This window comes from Emys orbicularis, chromosome 9 (genome assembly GCF_028017835.1).
Source record: "Emys orbicularis isolate rEmyOrb1 chromosome 9, rEmyOrb1.hap1, whole genome shotgun sequence".
Classification (NCBI taxonomy): domain Eukaryota; kingdom Metazoa; phylum Chordata; order Testudines; family Emydidae; genus Emys; species Emys orbicularis.
The window spans coordinates 53,351,191-53,369,835 of NC_088691.1; the positions used below are offsets into that span (position 1 = coordinate 53,351,191).

General features: G+C 49.1%; 1 protein-coding gene across 1 annotated transcript in view; it reads left to right on the top strand.

The window, feature by feature from the left end:
* The first annotated feature begins 1,247 nt into the window (after positions 1–1,247).
* DZIP1L (DAZ interacting zinc finger protein 1 like) overlaps positions 1,248–18,645 on the top strand; it is a 33,710-nt gene continuing 16,312 nt past the window's right edge. Inside the window, exons 1-6 of the mRNA XM_065411189.1 lie at positions 1,248–1,763; positions 3,649–3,733; positions 5,154–5,278; positions 13,163–13,324; positions 14,059–14,196; positions 16,752–16,814. Of these exons, the coding sequence (XP_065267261.1) occupies positions 1,248–1,763; positions 3,649–3,733; positions 5,154–5,278; positions 13,163–13,324; positions 14,059–14,196; positions 16,752–16,814 (1,089 nt within the window). The remainder of the gene's footprint in view (positions 1,764–3,648; positions 3,734–5,153; positions 5,279–13,162; positions 13,325–14,058; positions 14,197–16,751; positions 16,815–18,645) is intronic.

The following is an 18,645-nucleotide window of genomic DNA, read 5'->3' on the forward strand; positions in this document are numbered from 1 at the left end:
GCCTGTGGATGGCACAAATCAAAAATTTTGCAATATTTAAATACAGTCAATGTATCTGTTTAACATGTGGTGTCTGAAGGCAGTCAGAACTGTGTACTACCATGAAGAACTGTGTGTGTGTATATATATGTGTGTGAAAGAGACAGAACATTTAAACAGCTGTAACTCAAAAAAGATGGGTTTCTTTTTAAAGTTTCCACTTTAAAGCATTAAAAGCTGAAAAGTACCATTCAGCATAGTTACCATCTGTTGATTTTCCACATATCTAGTAATTGCTCGGTCTTCAATATATCAGTAGCTGACATGTATTTCCCTGCAGAATTTAACAAAATAAACCGATACCATTTCCTCACAGAGAATCATTTTCTAATAGTCTCTTCTATTTACACAGGCTATTCTTTATATGGGTATGTGCGTCTCTGTGCATGTGTATGCGTATATGTATACAGTGTAGTTATAGCCATATGTTATTGGGATTCATACACTGTGGATGCATGCATATGTTTTAGGTGTGTATAGGTGTGCTGTATAGAGGTGTTTGTATGAACATTCGATATGTATTTGTAAATGTAGGTATGTGTATGCGTACAGTTGTGAGTGCTAAGGCCACTATATTAAAAAGTGATTTTCTGAAATTGGCTCCTAAATACACATTTAGGCACCTAAATAAGTTCTCTGATTTTCAAAAGGGTTGAGCACAGCAGTTTGCATTGACTTTGTATAGGCATACATGTATATGCAAAAACCATTGGTATGTACATCTTCAGTATATGAGTGAGTTCTATACAGAGTTGGTAAAAACGTATTTTAATTACCACAAAAAATTGAAGAAAATTTTCAGAAAAATAATTTGGTTTTTCATCCCCCCAAAAATAAATAAATAAATAATTTAAAAAAGAACCATTGGAGGGGCTGGTTGGTTTTTTGGGTTTTTTTTTTGACAAAAATCCAAAATATTCCAACAAAAACAGAAATTTTCTTGCAAAAATTTAACAAGCCATTTTTTTGTTCTGAAAAATGTTTTGATAAAATGTTGCGGCCAGCCCTAGGATCACAGAGATTTGAATGTATGCAGATGAAAGGTAGCTTTGTGTTTGCACACAGTAGATGTTCATGCTCAGTGCAGATCTCTGTGTGTGAAGAACGATAAACATACCTACCAGCCTTTTTCCCTTATTTTCCAGCCTTTCTCCCAAAATACATATTACCCATTGCATTGGCCTGTCTTCAGAACTAAGTGGCTGGGTATGCCAGGGCACACCACCTCCATGAGCTACCCTACTAGTGGGATTGTCTTTGGGAACATGCTGGCCAACCCAGGTGGAATTCCCGCCTTCAAATTCCAGTCCCGTCGAGACAGCGTTGACTGGAGGCGGTTCAGTGCTATAGACGTGGAACGGGTGGCTCGGGAGCTGGACGTGACCACGCTCCAAGAGAACATTGCCAGCGTCACCTTCTGTAACCTGGACTCGGAGAAGTGCCCGCACTGCCAGCAGCCCATAGACCCGGTTCTCTTAAAGGTCCTTAAGATGGCACAGCTGACCATCGAATACCTGCTGCACTCGCAGGAGTACCTGACTGCCAGCCTGGCGCTGCAGGAGGAGCAGTTGCAGGCTACCCTGGAGGAGCTGAAGCGCACCAAGCAGGAGCAGGACAAGCAGGCAGAGGAGTTGAAGGGAGTGAAGGAGGAGAGCCGGAGGCGGAAGAAGATGATTGCCACCCAACAGCTCCTCTTGCAGGCTGGGACCAATAACTACCACAAGGTGAGCTCTGGGGCAGAGAACAAAAATAACCTTCCAGCCTTGATTGTCCTGGAGGTGTGAGAGGAAGGAGCCTTTTCACCAGTGACCTCAGCGGCAATGGCAATTCAGTCCCCAGCAGCACTAGGTAAGCGTGACCTAGACCAGGCGCTAGACAGAAAAATTCCCTGTTCAGCCCTGATCCAGCCAAGCTGAACTGGAACCTTGCGAAGAGTTCCATTGACTACTGCCCTTCTTCTAGGTAAGTGTGTGCTTAAGTGCTTGGCGGTATCATGGCCCTGGTGGCTTGGGCACTCACCCAGGATGTGGGAGACCCTGATCAAGTCCCCCCTCTGCCTGCTGAGGAGAAGGGATTTGATCAGGGATCTCCCACGTCTCAGATGAGCTCCCCGAACCACTGGGCTATGGGACGTTCTGAGGTGGGTCTCCTCCAGTCTCTCCTGTTGAAGCCTCTTTCATTAAATGTCAGTTGGGCCAGAGCCAGTGAGAATGACTCTCTAGCCCAGCAGTTGGAGCAGTCCCCTGAGAGGTGGCAGATGCCTGGTCAAACCCCTTCTCCCCCCCAGGCAGCTGAACTGGGGTCTGCCACATTGGGGGTGAGGGCTCTAACTACTGGGCTAAAAAATTTAAGGGAGGAGATCCTCCTCCTTCCCCCCTTCCTCCAGGCTGTTTTGTGTGGAGTGAGGGAGGTATCTAAGATGCCCAGCTCCCGGTGACGGGCCTCCCTGCAGCCCAGACTTAGGTGCCTAACTCCGGGAAGGGGTGTGGTTTAGGGCACACCCCTCTCCTCAGCATCTCCCATTGGCTATCTTAGATGGCTCCCTGCCTAGCGTGCTGGCTTTGTGGATCCCATTCTTAGGTGCCTCTCTCTCCCCATTTGTTGTACAAGGAGCCTAGGTGCCTCTCTCAGGCTCTGTGGACCCCAGTGTGTTCCTGTGATTTGCTAGGCACCTAAAAGTTAGGGGTTGCAATGCCGAAGGCCCTTTGTGGATCCAAGCTGAGGTGCTCAGATTCTACGGTCCTGGGGGACATATAAATACCTATGATAGATATATGACAGGAAATGCTAGGATTCCTTTCTTTGGAAGCCAGTAGCACATTTCTTTCCTCCAGTCTTATCGTACCTACCCATTTATCCATAATTATTAAAAACAAGTGATTGCCAATAAATCACCACATTGGTCAGCTAATTTCCTTACTGCTGTGCAATGCATGTCCTACAAGCCATCGGATTTATATTCATCTATTCCAAACCGTCTCTTAGCCGCAGCTCTTCCGTCTTTATTAATGGCTCCAGCTTCACTTCCATCTTTTTCCAGTTGAAGACCAATTTTTTTTTAATTGCAGTACTTCAGCCATTTTTGAATCATTAATTCATCCTCCTCTTCGTTTGTTAATGAGCCTACTCTCTCCCTAGTACTTCTTTCCTCCTGAATATCTTTATAAAAGCTGTTCTTTTTGTCCTTCATCACCCTGTGGCTGATATTGACTCATTTTGGTCTTCTGTAGCCAAAAGTTTTCCCTGCAAGCCTGAGCGGTCTCTGAATCTTCTTCTTGGATTGTCTCTTCTTCTCCAACCCTACGAGAGGTTCTCTTTTGGCCTCAGAGTAAAGATGCTCTGATAATCGTGCTGTGATAAGGTTCTGACTCAGCGACAAAGTGTCCTGTGGTATCTTATAGACTAACAGAAGTATTGGAGCATAAACTTTCGTGGGTGAATACCCACTTCGTCAGATGCATATGGTGGAAATTTCTGACTCAGTTATCCAAGTATGTTGGGAACTCTGCTTTCAACTAACAGAATGAAGTCTTTTTGTTTGGGGTGGGACGGTAGGATGGGATGGGATAATCTGACCCCTTTCACTCATTCGCTTTTTCTAATGCCCAGTGTCAGCTATGTGACAAGGCCTTCATGAACTACTCCTACCTCCAAGCCCACATTCAGCGCAGACACACTGAGGCCAGCGAAGCTGGTGAGTATGGGGCTGAGCTTTTCTCCTTCAGCTTCTTTTTGGAAGGGTTTTAGGCCTCCTAGCTGCAGGGGATGACAAGTCTTGGAGAGGAGCGACATGGGCATGCAGCATACTTAATTGTTTTTAAGACTGGCTTTCTCTGATATACTTTTGTTCTAAGCAGATCATACTTTCCTTTAAGGAAGCTGCTGGGTCACTAATTTCCACTGTCATTGCCCTGATGGGAGCAGCACTGCAGGGTCTGAATCCAAGTCCAAGCTGCTAAGGTGATCGCAGTGCATTGCCACCCAGCATCCAGTCTGAGAGTGGGAAAAACGTATCTTCTCACCCCTCAAAAGAGGTGACAGACCCAGGGCTGGGACCTAGAGTGGGTGCTGTCAGAGAGACCAGGGGCTGTGTGAGGTACAGTGAACCCAATAACTATGATACTCAGCATCTCTGAAAATCAAGCTGTATATTTAGGTTCATAGAAATGGATCTACGTGACTAACATTAGGCGCCCATCTGCACTGCTGAAGATCCCAAATCAGTAATGAAGCATTTGCATCTAAAATGAGACAACACATTTGAAAACATATAGATGTCTCCTTTATTCAAAAAAAAAAAAAGAAAGGGAAAAAAAAGAAAGACAGGAGAGACAGGGTGGCCTAGTGGCTAGAGCAATGGACTGGAACTCAGGAGGTCTAGGTTCTAATCCTGGTGCTGCCACTGGCCTGCTGGGTGACCCTACGCAAGTCACTTCCCCTTCTGTGCCTCAGTTTCCCCATCTGTAAAATAGAGATGATGCTACTGATCTCCTTTGTAAAGCACTTTGCTATCTATAGAATTACTTAGTCACTTATCAAGACCAGAATTCCAATGCTTCAACTTGGCAGAGAAGAGAAGTCAGAACTGGAGCCACACAGACACTATAGTCACCTGTTTCACTACCCACAAACAAGTTGCCCGAAGGAAAGAAATCACAACATTGAGTACAAAAAATTCAAGCTGAGCTCAACTCAAGGATGGCTCTCCAGCTGCTGTGATATACATTCTGTCCAGCAGAGGGTAGTGGTGTTATACATATATCTTACACATGTGTCCAATCCTTAAGCCATTTTCCCAAGTATCTTATTTTAAAATTGCAGCAGCTGTTCAAAAACACTTGCAGTGAAAAGCAAAAGATGGCTTGGCGTTTTTAATTTTGTTACAAATTTGAACATGTGCCACATTTTGCAAATGTTTTTCAATGAAAATTGAGCCCCTTTTCTGGGGCAAATGACTCAAGGACTGATCCTGAAGCTTTAAAGTCAACGGGAGTTTTGTCACTGGCTTTAATGAAAGCAGGATCAGATCCTAAACACCCCAAATAAGTCACAGCAGAAGCCTCTGGCAATTCAGGCCATTGTTCATGGTTCCACGGTTTGAATGGCCTTCACAGAGAGACAGAAGAAGAAGCAGGTGGAGCAAATGGAGGATGAGATTCAAGAACTAAGAATGAAGCTGAAAGAGACCCATACCCAGCTGGAAATTGAGAGAGAGGCTGAGACTCAGCGCAGGGTTCAGGTATGAAAAAAAAGTGTATTTCCAAGGATTTGGGGGGAAAACGGGGGAGGGAGGGAGGGAGGAAGGGGAACATTTATTTTACTTAGGGTGACCAGACAGCAAGTGTGAAAAATCGGGACAGGAGGTGGGGGTTAATAGGAGCCTATATAAGAAAAAGCCCCAAATATCGGAACTGTCCCTATAAAATCGGGACATCTGGTCACCCTAATTTTACTTTGACCTGGAACAAAATGAAAAACTCAGTGAACATTTTCCAACATCAAGGAAAAGTCTAATTTCTTTTGAAATTTTTCACAGAAAATCTGCAATGAAAGGCAAAACTGCTTGACAGTAACAAAATTTTTGATATATCCTAAAAGTAACATTCCTTTAAAAACAAACAAACTTTCATATAAATGTAGGCCTAGTCTACACTAGAAAAGGTTTTCTGGTGTCACGATACAGGTATATACAGTCAGTGCTATACCAGCAAACCCTCCTGCTGGAAATGCAGCTATTACTGCCAAAGAGTGCTTTTGCTGGTATCGCTTATACTAGTTCCCCAGACTGAATAAGCCATGCTGACAAATGGTCTTTTTGCCAGTATGACTTCAGTTACACTAGGGCTTCTTCCACTATCAAAATGTCATTAAGTCATAGCCCTGACTGATATTATTATACCAGCAAACGTTTCCACGGTAGACCTGACTTTAGCCCAAGGCTGTCTCCACACATGTTTTTTGCAGTGGTGTAACTAAGGATATGTCTACACTGCAATCACAGGGTGTGGCTGCAGTTGGTTGTAGACATATCTGAGCTAGTTCTCATCTAGCTAGCTAGGGTACCAGAGCAGTGACGCTGTGGCAACTGGGCTGTACTAGCCAACTTGGAATTCTGGGTAATTCACAGTGTTCTCATAAACAAACTAGGGAAAGCAACCTAGATGGAGCTACTATATGGTGGGTGCATAACTGGTTGGAAAACCGTTCCCAGAGAGTAGTTATCAGTCATTCAAAGTCAATCTGGAAGGGCATAACAAGTGGGGTCCTGCAGGGATCAGTTCTGGGTCCTGTTCTGTTCAATATCCTCATCAATGATTTGGATAATGGCACAGAGATTACACTTATAAAGTTTGTGCACGATACCAAGCTGGGAGGGGTCACAAATGCTTTGGAGGATAGGATTAAAATTCAATCTAATCAGGCCAAACTGGAGAAATGGTCTGAAGTAAACAAGATTAAATTCAATAAGGACAAATGCAAAGTACTCCACTTAGGACCGAACAATCAGTTGCACATATACAAAACAAAATGACTGCTTAGGAAGGAGTACTACGGAAAGGGATCTGGGGGTCATAGTGGATCACAAATTAAATATGAGTCAACAGTATAATACTGTTGCAAAAAAACACAAACATCATTCTGGGATGTATTAGCAGGAGTGTTGTAAGCAAGATACGAGAAGTAATTCTTCCACTCTACTCAGGGCCGGCTCCAGGCACCAGCCCACCAAGCTTGTGCTTGGGGTGGCACCTGGAGGGGGGCGGCGCGGTGCTCCGGCTCCCGCCGCCGGGGAAAGCGGGGCCACGGCCGGGCTCGCCGCCCTGCTCCCGACGCTCTGGCCGCCGGGGAGAGCGGAGCCCCGTCCGGGCACTCCGCCCTCCTCCCAGGGCTCCGGCCGCCCTCCCCCCCGGCGCCCTCCCCCCGGCCGCCGGGGAGAGCGGAGCCCCGGCCGGGCACTCCGCCCTCCCCCCGGGGCTCCGGCCGCCCCCCCCCCCCGCGGGGGGGTGCGGCCGGAAGCTTTTTTGCCTGGGGCGGCAAAAAAGCCAGAGCCGGCCCTGACTCTACTTCATGCTGATTAGGCCTCAACTGGAGTATAGTGTCCAGTTCTGGACGACACATTTCAGGAAAGATATGGACAAATAGGAGGAAGTCCAGAGAAGAGCAACAAAAATGATTAAAGATCTAGAAAACATGACCTATGAGGAAAGATTGAAAAAATTGGGTTTGTTTAGTCTGGAGAACACTGATAGGGGACATGATAACAGTTTTCAAGTACATAAAAGGTTGTTACAAAGAGGAGGGAGAAAAGTTGTTTTCCTTAACTACTGAGGACAGGACAAGAAGCAATGTGGTTAAATTGCAGCAAGGGTGGTTTAGGTTGGACATGAGGAAAAACTTCCTAACTGTCAGGGTGGTTAAGCACTGGAATAAATTGCTTCGTCATTTGAGATTTTTAAGAGTAGGTTAGACAAACACCTGTCAGGGATGGTCTAGATAATACTTAGTCCTGCCCTGCTCTCGAGGTCCCTTCCAGTCCTACACTTCTTTGATTCTATAATTACATACTCTTGTCAATTGGGTGTGTGATTTTATACTGAAATGGTTATACTGGTAGAAGCGCTAGTGTGGCTGCAGTTATACTGGTATAACTATGCCTGATACCAGGATACCTTAGGGTATGTCTATACTACGAAATTAGGTCGAATTAATAGAAGCCGGTTTTATAGAAATCGGTTGTATACAGCCGATTGTGTGTGTCCCCACATAAAATGCTCTAAGTGCTCTATTCGGCGGACCGCGTCCACAGTACCGAGGCTAGCGTCGACTTCCGGAGCATTGCACTATGGGTAGCTATCCCACAGTTCCCGCAGTCTCCGCCGCCCATTGGAATTCTGGGTTGAGATCCCAATGCCCGAATGATGCAAAACAGTGTCGCGGGGGGTTCTGGGTACATGTCGTCAGGCCCCTCCCCCTCCGTCAGAGCAACGGCAGACAATAGATTCGCGCCTTTTTACCTGGGTTACCTGTGCAGACAACATACCACGGCAAGCATGGAGCCCGCTCAGCTCAGTTCACCGTCACCATATGTCATCTGGGTGCCGGCAGACGTGGGACTGCATTGCTACACAGCAGCAGCAGCTAACTGCCTTTTGGCGGTAGACGGTGCAGCATGACTGGTAGCCTTCATCGGCGATCTGGGTGCTGGCAGCCGTAGGGCTGCATTGCACCAGCCCTTGCCTTTTGCCTTTTGGCAGTAGATGGTTTATTACGACTGGTAACCGTCGTCATCGTACAGCAGTGGCTGTCAATCATGGGCACCTGGGCAGACATGCTCAGTCCTATCGAACTGTCTTGACAATGATGGCTATCAGTCATAGTATGCTATTTTCTGCCAAGCGCCCAGAAGAGGCCGAGGGCGATCTGGGTGCTGGCAGACGTGGGGCTGGCAGACGTGGGGCTGCATTGCTACACAGCAGCAGCCCCTTGCCTTTTGGCAGTAGATAGTATATTATGACTGGTATCCATCATCATCATACTGCAGTGGCTATCAGTCTTAGTACACTAACTGCCAAGCGCCCAGTATTTGCTGCCAAGCACCCAGAAGATGCCGAGGGCTATCAGTCATGCTGCACCGCCGTCTTAAGATGTAAAAAATAGATTTGTTCTGTATTCATTTGCTTCCCCCTCCCTCCGTCAAATCAACGGCCTGCTAAACCCAGGCTTTGGAGTTCAATCTTTGGGGGGGGCCATTCTGTGTGACAGTTGTTTGTGTTTCTCCCTGATGCACAGCCACCTTTGTTGATTTTAATTCCCTGTACCTGTATGCCATGTCGTCACTCGCCCCTCCCTCCCTCCTTCCCCTGGTCCGTCAGATACTAGTTTCGTGCCTTTTTTCAGACCAGACGCCATAGCTAGCACTGGGATCATGGAGCCCGCTCAGATCACCGCGGCAATTATGAGCACTATGAACACCACGCGCATTGTCCTGGAGTATATGCAGAGCCAGAACATGCCAAAGCTAAACCAGGACCAGCCGAGGAGGCGATTGCAGCACGGCGATGAGAGTGATGAGGAAATTGACATGGACATAGACCTCTCACAAGGCACAGCCCCCAGCAATGTGGAAATCATAGTGTTACTGGGGCAGGTTCATGCCGTGGAACGGCGATTCTGGGCCCGGGAAACAAGCACAGACTGGTGGGACCGCATCGTGCTGCAGGTGTGGGACGATTCCCAGTGGCTGCGAAACTTTCGCATGCGTAAGGGCACTTTCATGGAACTTTGTGACTTGCTTTCCCCTGCCCTGAAGCACCAGAATACCAGGATGAGAGCAGCCCTCACAGTTGAGAAGCGAGTGGCAATAGCCCTGTGGAAGCTTGCAACGCCAGACAGCTACCGGTCAGTCGGGAATCAATTTGGAGTGGGCAAATCTACTGTGGGGGCTGCTGTGATCCAAGTTGCCAGGGCAATCAAAGACCTGGTGATATCAAGGGTAGTGACTCTGGGAAACGTGCAGGCCATAGTGGATGGCTTTGCTGCAATGGGATTCCCAAACTGTGGTGGGGCCATAGACGGAACCCATATCCCTATCTTGGCACCGGAGCACCAAGCCACCGAGTACATAAACCGCAAGGGGTACTTTTCAATGCTGCTGCAAGCCCTGGTGGATCACAAGGGACGTTTCACCAACATCAACGTGGGATGGCCGGGAAAGGTACATGATGCTCGCGTCTTCAGGCACTCTGCTCTGTTTCAAAAGCTGGAGGAAGGGACTTTCTTCCCGGACCAGAAAATAACTGTTGGGGATGTTGAAATGCCTATCGTGATCCTTGGGGACCCAGCCTACCCCTTAATGCCATGGCTCATGAACCCGTACACAGGCAGCCTGGACAGGAGTCAGGACCTGTTCAACTACAGGCTGAGCAAGTGCCGAATGGTGGTGGAATGTGCATTTGGACGTTTAAAAGCGCGCTGGCGCAGCTTACTGACTCGCTCAGACCTTAGCGAAAAGAATATCCCCATTGTTATTGCTGCTTGCTGTGCGCTGCACAATATCTGTGAGAGTAAGGGGGAGACATTTATGGCGGGGTGGGAGGTTGAGGCAAATCGCCTGGCCGCTGATTACGCTCAGCCAGACACAAGGGCGGTTAGAGGAGCACAGCAGGGCGCGGTGCGCATCAAAGAAGCTTTGAAAATGAGTTTTGTGACTGGCCAGGCTACGGTGTGAAACTTCTGTTTGTTTCTCCTTGATGAACCCTCCGCCCCCCCCCCCCCCCGGTTCACTCTACTTCCCTGTAAGCCAACCACCCCACCCTCTCCTGCCCCCTTCGAGCACCGCTTGCAGAGGCAATAAAGTCATTGTTACTTCACATTCATGCATTCTTTATTAATTCATCACAGAACTAGGGGGATAATTGCCAAGGTAGCCCGGGATGGGTGGGGGAGGAGGGAAGGAAAAGGACACACTGCAGTTTAAAACTTTAACTCTTATTGAAGGCCAGCCTTCTGATGCTAGGGCAATCATCTGGGGTGGAGTGACTGGGTGGCCGGAGGCCCCCCCACCGTGTTCTTGGGCGTCTGGGTGAGGAGGCTATGGAACTTGGGGAGGAGGGCTGTTGGTTACACAGGGGCTGTAGCGGCGGTCTCTGCTCCTGCTGCCTTTCCTGCAGCTCAGCCATACACTGGAGCATATCAGTTTGATGCTCCAGCAGCCGAAGCATCGACTCTTGCCTTCTGTCTGCAAGCTGACGCCACCTATCATCTTCAGCCCGCAACTTGCTCTGTTCATCCCGCGATTCAGCATGCCACCTCTCCTCTCGTTCATATTGTGCTTTTCTGTAATCAGTCATTGACTGCCTCCACGCATTCTGCTGTGCTCTGTCAGCGTGGGAGGACATCTGGAGCTCTGTGAACATGTCATCCCGCGTCCTACGTTTTCCCTTTCTAATCTTCACTAGCCTCTGTGAAGGAGGAACATTTGCAGCTGGTGGAGGAGAAGGGAGAGGTGGTTAAAAAAGACACATTTTAGAGAACAATGGGTACACTCTTTCACGTTAAATTTTGCTGTTCACATTACACAGCACATGTGCTTTCGTTACAAGGTCGCATTTTTCCTCTTATATTGAGGGCCTGCCGGTTTGGTGTGAGAGATCACTCACGCAGTGCCAGGCCACAGATTTCAGCTTGCAGGCAGCCATGGTAAGACACAGTCTTTTGGCTTTTTTAACCTTCTTAACATGTGGGAATGGTTTCAAACAGTAATACTCTCATTTCCCATACCAAGCACCCGTTGGGTTGGCCATTTAAAATGGGTTTGCAATGTAAAAGGAGGGGCTGCGGTTTCAGGGTTAACATGCAGCACAAACCCAACTAACTCCCCTCCCCCACACACCCAATTCTCTGGGATGATCACTTCACCCCTCCCCCCCACCGCGTGGCTAACAGCGGGGAATATTTCTGTTCAGCAGAGCAGGAAGGGGCACCTCTGAATGTCCCCTTAATAAAATTGCCCCATTTCAACCAGGTGACCGTGAATGATATCACTCTCCTGAGGATAACAAAGAGCGATAAGGAATGGATGTTGTCTGCATGCCAGCAAACACCGGGACCATACGCTGCCATGCTTTGTTATGCAATGATTCCAGACTACGTGCTACTGGCCTGGCGTGGTAAAGTGTCCTACCATGGCGGACGGGATAAGGCAGCCCTCCCCAGAAACCTTTTGCAAAGGCTTTGGGAGTACATCCGGGAGAGTTTTCTGGAGATGTCCCTGGAGGACTTCCGCTCCATCCCCATACACGTTAACAGACTTTTCCAGTAGCTGTACTGGCCGCGATTGCCAGGGCAAATTAATCATTAATCATTAAACACGCTTGCTTTTAAACCATGTGTAATATTTACAAAGGTACGCTCACCAGAGGTCCCCTGTGTGCCCTCAGGGTCTGGGAGCACGCCTTGGGTGAGTTCTGGGGTTACTGGTTCCAGGTCCAGGGTGATAAACATATCCTGGCTGTTGGGGAAACCGGTTTCTCCGCTTCCTTGCGGCTGTGAGCTATCTACATTATCTCCATCCTCATCTTCCTCGTACCCCGAACCCGCTTCCCTGTGTGTTTCTCCAGTGAGGGAGTCATAGCACACGGTTGGGGTAGTGGTGGCTGCACCCCCTAGAATGGCATGCAGCTCCGCGTAGAAGCGGCATGTTTGCGGCTCTGCCCCGGACCTTCCGTTTGCTTCTCTGGCTTTGTGGTAGGCTTGCCTTAGCTCCTTAATTTTCACGCGGCACTGCTGTGCGTCCCTGTTATGGCCTCTGTCCTTCATGGCCTTGGAGACCTTTTCTAATATTTTGCCATTTCGTTTACTGCTTCGGAGTTCAGCTAGCAGTGATTCGTCTCCCCATATTGCGAGCAGATCCCATACCTCCCGTTCTGTTCATGCTGGAGCTCTTTTGCGATCCTGGGACTCCATCACGGTTACCTGTGCTGATGAGCTCTGCCTGGTCACCTGTGCTCTCCACGCTGAGCAAACAGGAAATGAAATTCAAACGTTTGCGGGGCTTTTCCTGTCTACCTGGCCAGTGCATCTGAGTTGAGAGTGCTGTCCAGAGCGGTCACAATGAAGCACTGTGGGATAGCTCCCGGAGGCCAATAATGTCGAATTCCGTCCACACTACCCCAATTCCGACCCCCTAAGGCCGATTTTATCGCTAATCCCCTCGTCGGAGGTGGAGTAAAGAAACCGGTTTAAAGGGCCCTTTAAGTCGAAAGAAAGGGCTTCGTCGTGTGAACGTGTCCAGGCTTCATTCGACTTAACGCTGCTAAAGTCGACCTAAACACGTAGTGTAGACCAGGCCTTATAGGAATAAGCACCTCTATACCAATATAACCGCATCCACACTTGAGTTGGGAGGTACCACTTTAGTTATACCAGTATTGTTAAATCAATACAAAATTTGGGTGCAGATACGACCTAAGCTCAGAGAAGCTGACTGATTCATGAAGTGAGATTGGCAGAGCTTATTTCACTGAGAGCTGGGGTTGGGGAAAGTGGTGGTGGGGGGTCTGAATCATTTGACAGGCTCCGTTTTCCTCTCAGTTCCAGCTTGGAGTTTATGTTTCCTTGGCAGGAAGCAGAGAAAGTTCGCCAGAGGGAAGAGGAGGGAAGAAGGGAATTTGAGAGATGGAAAGAGGAGGAGAGAACAAAGTTTCAGGAGGAAATGGATGGCCTGCGGCAGTTGTTCCTGACAGAATTCAAGGACATTGCCAGCAAGAACTCTGCCTTGGAAGGGGTGAGTGAAATGTGAGGGTTAACGTTCTTCGGTTGAAACAGATGCCCAGCTTTCCCCCTGGCATGTGTGTTGGCTTCAATAAGTCCCATTGCTTTTTCTCTCTAATGCCGTCAGATCAGAACAAAATATCAAAGGTTGGCAAGGATGTTTTTCATCCACAGGCTGATAAATGTAGCTCCCCTTTATACCAATGGGGAAGGTGAAGGGGTGTCACACAAGGAAATGTCAGTGAAACTAGGAAGCAAAAAAATTGGCTTAAAATAGTGCTGGGAACCCAAATGAGTGACAGCAGGAAATGAGGCTGCAAGGGGCGCTGAACATGCTCAGTGGAGTCAGTGGGATTTCAGAGCTCGGTGACCTGTGTATTCCAGCCCTGCAGTAGCCCTGGCATTTTAATTTGCCCCACTGCACCCCAGTTTGGCAACACGGATGAGTCTCTCTCGGAATGGGGACAAATATTGACCTGTTCAAGGAAACTCCTTACCATGCCCTGCCATGTCGTGTACAACATCAAGCCAGGATTGCTTGTGTCTAGTTCAGTTCCATTGTTATTTTTATGGTAAGTCTCACCTAAAGGAAAACAATATTCTAAGGTCAAGCACTCCCATCTGACAGGCAATGCAGGAGTTTGATAAGTGAGTCGCAGGTGTCAGGGTTCGAGTCACTTTCCCATCAGGTACCATTGCTAGCTGGTATCTGACACGGGTAGAAATATTTCCTTCCATCCTCTCCAGAAACTGCAGGAGCTGCAGGCCAAAAACCTGGTGGCGTCCAATCTGGGGGTCCTGCGGGATGATGACTCTGATGACAAGCGGCAGTGGGCACTGACTCAGAGAGAGCTCCAGGGCATGAGGGAGAAGACTGAATTACAGGTGAGGAAGTGCCTCCAGCTGCAGCAGCCCGTTTGGTTCTGATCAGTTCCCCATCAGCCAGCTGTGGGGAACCTCCCCTATGACTGCGCAATATAGCGCAAGGCAAAGGAAACCCAGTAACGCCCCTTGCATGGAATTTCATGGGACACTAGGGCTCACATTCAGGATAGCACTGGGCACATGCTTAATTTTTAGCATGTTCTTAATCCCAAGTGCTTTCCTGAATCGTGGTCTGCGTGTGTTTTCCAATCTGCACAGCTCTGCAGAAGGGTTATAAGCCCTCATGCTCCAGTGCATAACTGACCTCTAATTCATGGGGGAGAGAAACTTTCCTTGGGGCAGCTTAAGCCATAACCACCCCTTGCAGGGGTTCCTGCACCATCCACTGAAACAACTTCGTGACAGGCTATTGGAGTAGATAGAGCCCTGGTCTGATCCGATCTGGCAATTCCTGTGTGCCTATGAGGTGACATTTTAAGACATAGCTCTTGCTCTCTACCCATGCAGAGGTGAAAGTAAGCCGGTACGGTCTGGTATGGCATACCGGCAAGAGCCAGTACACTGTGCCGGACTGGACTGGCTTCTCCGGCGGTGATTTAAAGGGCCCAGGGCTCCAGCCACTGCCGGGAGTCCCGGGCCCCTTAAATCGCTGCCGGAGCCCCAGGGCAGCGGCAGCAGGGCTAGGGCGGTGATTTAAAGGGCCCGGGCTCTGGCCACTATGGGGAGCCCCGGCCACTTAAAGCACCGCCCGAGCCCTGCTGCCAGAGCTCCGCAGCGGCCGGAGCCCCGGGCCCTTTAAAGCGCTGCCGGAGCCTTGCCACCACTACCCCAGCAGCGGCAGGGCTCTGCCGGCGCTTTAAAGGGCCCGGGACTCCCCGCAGTGGCAGGAGCACCGGGCCCTTTAAATCCCCACCCGAGCCCTGCCGCGCCAGGGTAGCGGCGGCAGGGCTCCCGCGGTGATTTAAAGGGCCCGGAGCTCTGCGGCGGCTGGAGCCCTGGGCCCTTTAATTCGCCCCTCAGCCCTGGGGCTCCCAGCCACCTCTGCAGCTGGTAGCTCTGGGGTGATTTAAAGGCCCTGGGGCTCACAGCCACAGCCGGCGCCCCAGGGCCTTTCAATCTTGAAAGGCCCTGCCTCTTCTGGTTGAGGTCACGCCTCTTTCGGTTGAGGCCACGCCCTCGCTCAGGACTCCGGCATACCGGTAAGTCCTTTAAGTTACTTTCACCCCTGTACCCACGGTACATGCACAGTGGAATGGTCCATTCTTCCTGCAGATGTTATTCCATTGGACAAAGGCTCCATCTGTCCAAAGTGAGGATTTGGAATATCTGACCAAGCAAGCTCACTGATTACATGGCCCCATTGCTCTCTTTTCTGCTCGATGTTTGCGTGCTGTGGCAAGGTTAAGTTTGGTGGAAGACAGTCTGAACAGACATCCCCTAGAGGCAAAAGCCATAGGCATGCATTGCATGGTTGACCATGCTTTTTATTTTAGACACAGTCATGGGCCAGCTGAAATATAGAACCTCCAGTCTCCTGTCCCCTCTGCTAAGTTATGGGGCTGTTCACCATCCTTCCAGTTAGTGAAGCTGTAAATAGAGCTGGCTGCCAGTGGCTCCCAGTGGCTATTACAATATATTTGACTACAATTGTTTGACTACACACATGGCTCGTAAAACATTCACGAGACCAAAGAACCAAATTTATTGTCTAAAGACAAAGCAGTAGAATACGAAAATGAGAAATACATGCCATTCTTCCAAGGAGCAAATTCTCGCAGTGGATTCACCTTACACAGAAGGTGTGCTTCCCCAATGCCCCCTTAAACTAGCCATCTCTTATAGTGTGGCTGTTCACATGTTACAAAGCACTATTCACATCACTTAAAGTTTAACTAGCCAGCGTTGTCTTTGGTGCCTCACTGTACTTTTCCATCTGTAGTTTGACTATTACATTCCAGACATTAAGGGGCATGAAGATACTCCCTACTACAATGCATTCATACATCTTACATTATTGTCTTGTACCTTTGTTTCATAACACTCATCCAGCTAGCTTTTGACAGTTTTTAAATTTCCTTATGCCAAGTACTGAACTAGATTTGTCCCAGGGCATCATGGGATATCTGGCTTAGCATAAGTGAGCAAGAATAAGCATAGTACAATTTAACAATCTATACCCTGCACATAATACTATTAACGTGGTGTATGGGTGAGTGTGTAAAAAATAACCTATATGCATTGGCTAACAAATAACGGGGGATTACAAGAGCACAAGAATACTGGTGACAGCCCCTCTTACTCAGCCGTGGCCTCTGTGCCATAGTGTGGTTGGAGGAAGAGCCCTATACCAGGTTTAAGGCTGCCCTGAAACTGTCTTATGAGGTCCAAAGGTCAAGCCAGAGAAAGCTAGGTAGCTTGGAGAATGGAAACATTAGGAGGTGCTCCTATGCACGAGCCTTAACCTCTGAAACTTTGAATAACAGTAATGGTGAATAATGGCACACTCGTGGCAAAGTGAATGAGAAGAAAAAACAAAGGTATTTTTGATTTGTCAGAAAACAGAATGGAAGAAGAAGCTGAAGGAGCTTCAGAAGGAGCACCAGGTGGAAAAGGAAGAGGTAAGTACCAGACGGAAGCTAAAAGCGATGACTCAGAATTCTCCTATGGGTAGCACGTCAGTCATGAGCTCCTGAGGCACACAGTAAGATCCTGCTTGCGCCACCCGGACTCACATCTTACAGACACATTTGTAGAAGGTTTTTTCTGCCTCAATTTAACACATCAGCAATATTAGACCACATCAGCTGCACAGAGCTCCCTCAGCAGAATTCAGCCCATCCACTAGAAACAAGGAAGAAAGCCCTGCAATGTAGTGCAAAGGCTGAATAGTAACTACACCTCTACCCCGATATAATGCGGTCCTATATAACGCAAATTCGGATATAACGCAGTAAAGCAGCGCTCCGGGGGACGGGGCTGCTTTACCTCGTTATATCTGAATTCGTGTTACTGTAAGAGGTTCCTCTGCGCCCGCGTTACTTGCTGCGGCCCTCCCCGGGCCTCTCGCCCCAGCTCACCTCCGCTCCGCCTCCTCCCACGAGCGCGCTGCAGCTCCGCTTCTCCTCCTTCCCAGGCTTGCCGTGCCAAACAGCTGATTGGCGCGGCAAGCCTGGGAGGGAGGGAGGAGAAGCGGAGCTGCTGTGCACTCATGGGAGGAGGTGGAGCAGAGGTGAGCTGGGACAGGAGGGCCGCAGCAAGCAAGGGGGGGGCGCAGAGGAACCGCTCCCCGCCCCAGCTCACCTCCGCTCCACCTCCTCCCACGAGCGCGCTGCAGGTCCGCTTCTCCTCCCTCCCTCCCTCCCTCCCAGGCTTGCCGCGCCACACAGCTGATTGGCACGGCAAGCCTGGGAGGGAGGGGGGAGAAGCGGAGCTGCGGCGCGCTCGTGGGAGGAGGCGGAATGGAGGTGAGCTGGGGCGGGGGGCCCCAGGGAGGGCCGCAGCAAGTAACAGAGGGTGAAGAGGAACCGCTCCCCGCTCCAGCTCATCTCCGCCTCCTCCCCTGAGCGCGCCACCGCCGCTCCGCTTCTCCCCCCCGCCCTTCCAGGCTTGCTGGGCCAAACAGCTGATTGGCGCGGCAAGCCTGGAAGGGAGGGAGAAGCAGAGCGGTAGCGGCACACTTAGGGGAGGAGGCAGAGCAGAGGTGAGCTGGGGCGGGGAGCGGTTCGTCTCCCTACCCCGATGTAACGCGGTCTCACCTATAACACGGTGAGATTTTTCGGATCCCGAGGACCGCATTTTATCAGGGTAGAGGTGTATTTTTTTTTGCCATGGGATGTTGTGAAGGCCAAAAGTATAAGTGGGCTCAACAAAGAATTAGATGAGTTCATGGAGTGGATAGGTCCATCAATGGCTGTTAGCCAAAGCAGCTAGTATGCTCCATATGTCCCTAAAATCTCCAACTCCCAGAAGCTGGGATTGTATGATGGAATGGATCACTCACAATTGTCCTATTCTGTTCACTCCTTCTGAATCATCAGGCACTGGCCAGTCAGAAGACACGATACTGGACTAGATGGACCATTGGTCAGACCCAGTATGGCCGTTTTTATGTTCTTTTTCAACTGTAGCTTTCTTACAAAATAGCTCAAGGGGTTTTACAATAAGGGGTTTCGGTGGGGTTGCCAACAGCCCCTTATTACAAGGGACTTCCCTTATTTTTTCATCTTTATGCCACAAGATTGGGAATTACTGAGTGCTGCAGAAAGCTGCAAGAAATAGCCCTGGTGCAGGTAGGTGAGTACTTAATAAATAAAATAATAATAATAATATCAGGAAGAGGATGGTGGGCGGGGTACTTAGAAAACCATCCCTTATTTTTGAAATACAATGTTGGCACCCCTACAATAGAGAAGAAACACTTTACAGAGCTGGTCATAGACTGATTAGGGT